Source organism: Phlebotomus papatasi, chromosome 2 (genome assembly GCF_024763615.1).
Source record: "Phlebotomus papatasi isolate M1 chromosome 2, Ppap_2.1, whole genome shotgun sequence".
Taxonomy (NCBI): Eukaryota; Metazoa; Arthropoda; class Insecta; order Diptera; family Psychodidae; genus Phlebotomus; species Phlebotomus papatasi.
The window spans coordinates 64,602,368-64,609,960 of NC_077223.1; the positions used below are offsets into that span (position 1 = coordinate 64,602,368).

Consider the following 7,593-nt stretch of genomic DNA (forward strand, 5'->3'; position numbering starts at 1 on the left):
AAAACACATTTGAAATACATTTAGGTGAAAGTGGGGCACCTTTGAATTACTATACCCTCTTGGACTTTTTCTCCTATTTTCAAACCAAATTGAAACTTATTTTAATGTAAGTTATCTTCATAATTAGTTTGTGGAGCTAAATTATATCACAATAGGGTTCAGTTTCAATCAAAATTCGAGAAAAATACCCAATTTTAAAGATGCCCCACTTTCCTTATGGGATATTCCACATACAAAACAAAATCAGAAAATATATCTGAATATTGGCAACTTTCAGTACCAAAATTTACTAAGAGCTTCATTCAATGATCATTCGATGTTCATTGGGCTTTAACGTTGTCTTGCTTCCGAATTTACCAACAAAATTTGTCATGACATTGCCATACCGTTGCAGAATTGCTCTGCAAGTCAGTGTTTTCGTTTCCTGCCAATATTTCATCGAACCAAAATTCTTTTGATAAAACTGAACCTCATTTAACCACTCCAACACTGAGGAAAAAAGAGAGTGCGATTAACTTTTTTTCCTCGTAACTTTAACACTTTTTTTAGGTGTAAAAATATATCAACATTTCTTAATAAGCCAAAATGAAAAAGGTTAACTTTAACCCATAATACACCTAAAAAGCATAATATTTACACCAAGTTCGGATCAATAATGCAGGGTAAAATTTACATTTCCGGAATGTTATTTTAACTTTTTTCGGATTGTTCTTAGTCAGTGAAACATGAAAATTTAAACTCGCCCTATCTTTTATCTCTATCTAAATTATTTTCCAACTCTATCATGAGACACACCCCGGAAGGAAAGGATGATTTATCGAATCGTCAGGCTATAAACATTTTCTTTTCGTGTATCGAAATTCAATTTTAACACCGAGACAGACTCATAAAATTCATCACTTGCCAATTGCAGTCAGACAAGTTCCCTCAGCAATTTTTGCTATGGTATCATGCCCCATACCCTTTAGTTAGAAAAAGAACAGCAAATGTTCTATAGCCCGTGGCGATGCTAAATCTCTCATGGAATGTTTATTGTGTGTAACTGGGTTGTCCTTCAGTGGTCATAAATAACCATGTGAGATGCCATTTTCATTGCAGGCTCCTTCTTCTGGACCGAGATCGCCAGGCGGGTGTTGTTAGGGGTGCGTCTCCACCACCCACGTATCGATCGGACGCCGGAAGTCTCCTGAGGTAAGTGCATCGGTGGAAATTGCACTGCTATATGGGGTGGAATTTTCAAAATTTCCCTCTCCTCATCCTTATATTCCTTCCAGCTCCAAAAGTATGATTAATAGCAAGAGGTTTTAGTGTTTGCCCGTGTGAATTCACTGAAATTTCACTTGAAGCACAAAAGCGAATGAATCCACAGGGTTTCACCAATTTCCCTTCCTCCATCTCCTAGTCTGTAAGTCCCACGAAACCCGCTGGTTTGTTGATGGGGTTTGGGAAATGAAAAGTTCATGCAAAATATTGTCCTGAATGTCACACTATAAATTTCAATTAAGATGAGAATGTCTGTAAAACCACTTTTTCGGCACATAACCCATGAGTTCAAAACCAACTGTAATTTACAATTTACCCTCGATCAGAGCTGCATTAATCAAAGATAAGAGATACTAATTTTGCCACAAACTCGCACAGACTAAAAGTAATTTTGCCTGAAAGTCAACCCTCAAACCCTCTCTAATTAACACGTTTAGGGATGACTCCTCACTTTTTAGTTTGACCCAAATTTAGAAAATCAGTACGGAATATCTCGTTGAATGGCAAATAATTTTAATTATAGAGAAAATTTATTTGATGTGATATTGAGGAGCTCCCATAATCATTAATAAGCAGAGCCAAATGGAATCATTATCTCACCACCCACACCAAAACAGTTTGAGGATTTTTCTTTCACCCACTGGTTTCCATTCGCCGAGAATGTAACAATTAGACAATTTCACAGAGTCACGAAGATATTAACTAACTCCCTGAGGATGAACAATAAATTGGGAAATATTTCAGTGGGAAAAGTTTACATTCTCTTACTCGAGAGGAAAGAAGAAGAATTGAGGCAATTCTAAATTCTTTAGAAAAGAGAAACTAAACGAATTAGTCGTTGGAGAAATTATACTGAAGTTTTGTCTAAAGAAGCATTGAGACTATATATCTTTCCTTAATTATTAAAAAATGTTGTTATTTATATAGCAAAAAATAGTAGACAATCGTTACTATGCTGCTTTAAAATTTAACAACTGTAACAGCTTAGAACAGAGCATTACACTAGAGGTAGTAAGGCATCCCACCCAGTTCTGCAGACTGCTCAAACTCGTAATTTAAATACTATTACACTCCAAAAGCACATAGTTCAAATCTGTTCATGGGTCATGAGTTAGAGTTTTCTGCAAAATTCCTTTAATTTTGTTCTCTTCATTTTATTTCGTTTTTTCCTCTCTCCAAAATCCCGTAGAGGTAAAGCAATTTAATATCAAATTGAGATTTGGCGAAATACCGGCTTATACCCGGGCCGTGCCGCAACATGTAAGAACCTATTCAATAATAATCAGAAAATAAATACCAAAAAACTAAAATCAAACACAAATGTAATCAAGACAATGGCAATGCGAAAACTTGAATGAATTGCTCTTTTTTCTTTATAGAACTAATTTTATAAGGTAATCTAAAAATATAATTTTCAAATTCTTTAACCTGTGACCACAAAAACTGAGATTGTAAAGAATCTCAGCTAAAATACAATTTTTTCTACTTTTCAGCATATTGGCTTCCAAACGGTAGTGTATTTTTATCAGACAATATAAATAAGTTTAGATTTTTTGGAAAGGTTCTTGAATACCCGACAAATAGAAAATAGTTACAAGAAAATTTCAAATTCTTCCCAAGGCTTTCGGCTCGGACTCCAAGCCTTCCTCAGTGGTCAAATTTTTAGTCTTTTCTTGCTTTGTCAAAGGGTCTTTTGGTTCACAGAGCCAATTTGGGGAACTGCATCAAATTTTTTACTTTTTTAACAATTTTTCTCACTTCGTGTGTCTTTCTTGAGATATCTTTGTTCATAAAATTCTTAAAATAAGTAAAAAATTAAGAGCAGTGCCTCAAATCCCATGCCCTGTGAATCAAAAGACCATTTGACAAAGCAAGAAAAGACTAAAAATTTGACCACTGAGGAAAGCTTGAACTCCGAGCCGAAAGCTTTGGGACGAATTTGAAATTTTCTTGTAACTACTTTCTATTTTCCGGGTAATCAAGAACCTTTCCAAAAAATCTAAACTTATTTATATTGACTGATAAATACATTACCGTTTGGAAGCCAATATGCTGAAAAGTAGAAAAAAAATTGGATTTTAGCTGAGATTCTTTAAAATCTCAGTTTTTGTGGTCACAGGTAAAATCAGACCTCGTCAGATCGGGCCCAAATTTTGGATTTACACGTTCAAAGATCAAAGATCACGAATATCATAATGTATTAAAAATCAATTTTTGTGGACGGTCGTCCCGGCCGAAGTACAAACGCTTCTGGAGAGAGAAGGAAAAAAAGATATCGACAAACGGTTTTCGGCAAAGGTTTAATGTCGATGAGTGGCTAGAAGTTAGTGATGTCAGACTCCCCCCCCCAACCCCTTTCACCATTTTAGAACTCCATCAAATTTTGTTTTCTCAATAACTCAGCCCCTATGGTTTCGATCGATCTCAAATTTTATTATATAGCTGAGCCTAAGAGCTTTTGATTTGAGCTAGAGGGGGTCAAACATTTAATTTTCACATGAGCATATCTGTGCTTCTAATTACTGGAATTTGAAAAATTATGGTGGTTTGGAAAGCTCTCATGGAGTAGTACAACTCTTCTGACACCCTAATTTTATTCGATTTAATCTAAGGTCAGATTAATTTAAAAATCGATTTTCGAAAATTCGATTTCGAAAACTAGGCGATGCTTTTTTTATTTTAGTATGTTGTAGCTGAAGTCGAGACCTTTTCAAAAGGGTTGGTCGCACTACTCCCTCGATGTTCGCTGACCCGAGCTATAATTAAAAATATCTTAACTTGATCTGACTGCATTTTCAGTGTTGATAAAGCGATTTCGATGAAATTTTAGTGTATATTGTATCTGAGATCGAGATCTTTCTGACGATTAGTCCCATCCATCTCTACACCAACCCACTGTACCCCGACCCTTACTATATCCAAATGGACCGGACTCTACACAGAAAAAAAATATTTTGTAAAAATGTTCGTAAATGTTTGAGAATTCCTATAGTGGAGTTACGAAATGCTCGTGATCGTGAATCGTATAACCCACAAACCTGTTTGTAAAAGTTTGTACTTTTTTCACAAAAATTGTTCGTAACATGATCACTAGAAGAGCATTTTTTGTACTTATACAAACATTTGTTCTTAAATGTTCGTAAACACAAAAAAATGTTCGTACAATTTTGTCATTTGTTCGTAAATGTTTGTTTTCCTGTCGAACATTTTACGAACATTTACGAACAAATGACAAAATTTTACGAACATTTTTTGTGTGATTACGAACATTTACGAACAAATGTTTGTAAAAATACAAAAAATGTTCGTCAAATGCTCATGTTACGAACAATGTTTGTGAAAAAAATACAAACTTTTACGAACTTGTTTGTGGGTTATACGATTCACGAGCATTTCGTAAGTCCCCCATAGGAATTCTCAAACATTTACGAACATTTTTACAAAATATATTTTTCTGTGTATCTTTAATTTTTATTAACCGATTTCAATGAACTTTTTTTCTTTTGTTGGCTTTCCCTATTCAGACTATTTAAAATAGAAAATGACCGGTGATAAGCCTAGATAAGCTTATGGTAGCTGAGATTCTTTACATGTGACCTTGAAATCCGTGCAACTCGGGGTGCTTGCAACTCGGAAAATGCGTGAAAAGTCTTTTGCGAGTTGAATTTTAGAGGTAAGGAATCGCTTCGAGACAATATTATTCATTTCGACTCGACGCGATTCTTTACCCCCAAAATTCCACACACAATTAAATTTTCACGAATTCCGAGTTGCTAGTAACCCGATTTGCACGGATTTCGAGGTCACCTGTTAAGAATCTCAACTACCACAAGCTCGTAAAATATTACTTCTAGAACATGATAGGTAATGGAACTGGTGTGATGAGTTGATTATGAAAATTCCGGTGATCACCAGTGAGAGTTTTCTTCACCTCAAGACTAAAACACCTTTTTAATCTTGCCCAGAGCTTTCGGACCGGATATGGACCTTCATCAGTGATCGACTAAGACTATGTTTTCTATTTTTTATTTATTTTATTTTTATTTGATTTATTGAGGATTCGTTCACTTTGTGGGAATTAAATTGTGAAATATTTAAATCCCATAAAAACCTTCACAACTAAATTTTCCTGCTATGATGTTTTTCCTTAATTCCCACAAAGTAAACAAATCCACAAGAAATCACGAAAACATAGTCTTAGTCGACCAGTGAAGAAGGTCCATATCCGAACCGAAAGCTCTGGGCAAGATTAAAAAGGCGTTTTAGTCTTAAGATGAAGAAAACTCTCACTGGTGATCACCGGAATTTTTATAAATGAAATCACCTAAAACATGGTTTGAAGGAAAGAGAAGGATTGTAGTTAAATTCGTCCTTGATTCTTTGATTCAACTAATTAAGGGGTTCCACGGATATCCAAAGTTGTTATCTCTAACAATTTTCCTTTGATTTATATATTGTCAGATGAACGAGCAGAATATCACGTTTGATGATTTCACTTAATTTTTTTTTCAATACAATTAATTTAAAAAGAAATGTAAATAAAAATCTAAATTAAAGTTGAAATTATAAGAACATCCTTTTGACAAATCTTTAACAACAGCGTTGCATTTTTTTTAGAGTTGGGTAAAATGTGGTTAATTGAGAATCAGAATTAAATTAAAATTTTGAGATTTCCTTACTGTTTTAAATTACTACCTTCTTTGTGATACTTTTTTTCCCAGTGACTCTCAAAATTCCAATTTAGGTCTAATTCCAAATTACTCAACTTTGCCTGAAGCTTTCTATTTTTAATTCACATTATTAATATTGTCTTCTGTCGTCTACCTAGGCCCTCTCTGCGGTGCAACAGTCCTGCTGTGAGTGTTCTTGGCTCACGCCAACAAGCAGCCCAAGTATCTGAACATAGCCTGCCACCGAGCTATCGTGCCCGCAGTCGGCATCGTCGGGGCGGCTCCAGAATCCCCGAAGCAACTACAGACGTCAGTATTACGCCAGAACAGCAGCAGCATCTGCAGCAGATGGCAGTGGGAGCCACAGAGACAGCGGCAGAGACGCCGCCGGAGAGAGTCAGTGAAAATAGTCAGGCGGCCACGGAGGACGCCAAGGAACAAGTGGACAGGCCGCTGGACAATCCAGAGGTATCGGCGGACTCGAGGTGCTCAAGTCGACTGAGTCAGAAGGACCTCGTGACCATCGTGACAATCTCCGGCACTTGCAGTGAAGCCAATGTGCAGAATGCCACAAGTGAGATGGACATTCTTGCTCATCTGTAGAGATTGGGGCTCTACAGTCCCCTAGCAATTCATCACTGTTCATTTGAGCCGTAATGGACGGCATGTAGATAGAAACAAAGAGCCCACTTAGGAGGATGTTTGAGGAGAACAACTAAAACCATGTGCCTGATAAATGAAAGAGAAATATAAAGAGAAGATTATTGTGTAATAATAATGTTGAAAAAGAATTAAAAATAAATCAATTGACGAAAAATATACAAAATGAACCCATCTGGCCAAATGACTTTCTCTCATCGCCAATTTGTCCACATAACATTTAATTCAGCAGATTGATTTCAATTCCAATTAAATAGGTTCAATGTATTTTTTTTCACTGTTGGAATTCTTTGATTTAATTCACTGTATATTGCATAAAATAGCCAAATTCACAGAAATATCGAAATATCAAACGCATTTTTTGTCCATTTTGGCTAATTGCCAAAATAAAAGCTGTATAACTTCCGCTCGATTTGATTTCAATTTTCACAGTTAATTAATGTAGCTAATAGTTTTGTTAAATAATACTTACGTTTTAGGTAATATTGGCAACTAATTAGAGAGCAAATATAATTTCAATAAATTAGTTGCATTGAATTTAGATAGAATTTTAATTAATTTTGAACAAATCAAGAGTATTCTGCATGAGCCAGTTTAAAAATGTCGAATTTTAATCACATTTCGGTAATTATTTTTCATATCATACAATTTGATAGAGTTTAGAACTAGAACTACATTTTCCTTAGCTTTGTTTTGCAAAAGTGATAGTGCCTAAAATCCAATATTTAGTTGTTATGCAGTTTTGCAACTATTACGAGAAAAAATCTTGGTCTTACTTCGAATATTATCTCAAAATTGCATTACCACCAAATTAATTTTTAATTTTAATATTTCGTATTTGTTGCGATGTCTGAAAGCGAATTAAAAACACAGTTAGTTGGTATTAGAAAAATTTTAAAACGTAATTTGAAGATTAGAGCACTTTCAATCATTTTCTGTACAATCCTAGGAAATTACCTTATTGAGGTACTTAGGATCCGATCTTGGTTAAAATACCAAA

General features: G+C 35.0%; 1 protein-coding gene across 1 annotated transcript in view; it reads left to right on the plus strand.

Moving 5' to 3' along the window:
- LOC129803871 (uncharacterized) overlaps positions 1 to 6,750 on the plus strand; it is a 208,904-nt gene extending 202,154 nt beyond the window's left edge. Inside the window, exons 6-7 of the mRNA XM_055850695.1 lie at positions 1,099 to 1,191; positions 6,092 to 6,750. Coding sequence (XP_055706670.1) covers positions 1,099 to 1,191; positions 6,092 to 6,536 — 538 coding nt within the window. The 3' untranslated portion in view covers positions 6,537 to 6,750. The remainder of the gene's footprint in view (positions 1 to 1,098; positions 1,192 to 6,091) is intronic.
- The last annotated feature ends 843 nt before the right edge of the window (positions 6,751 to 7,593 follow it).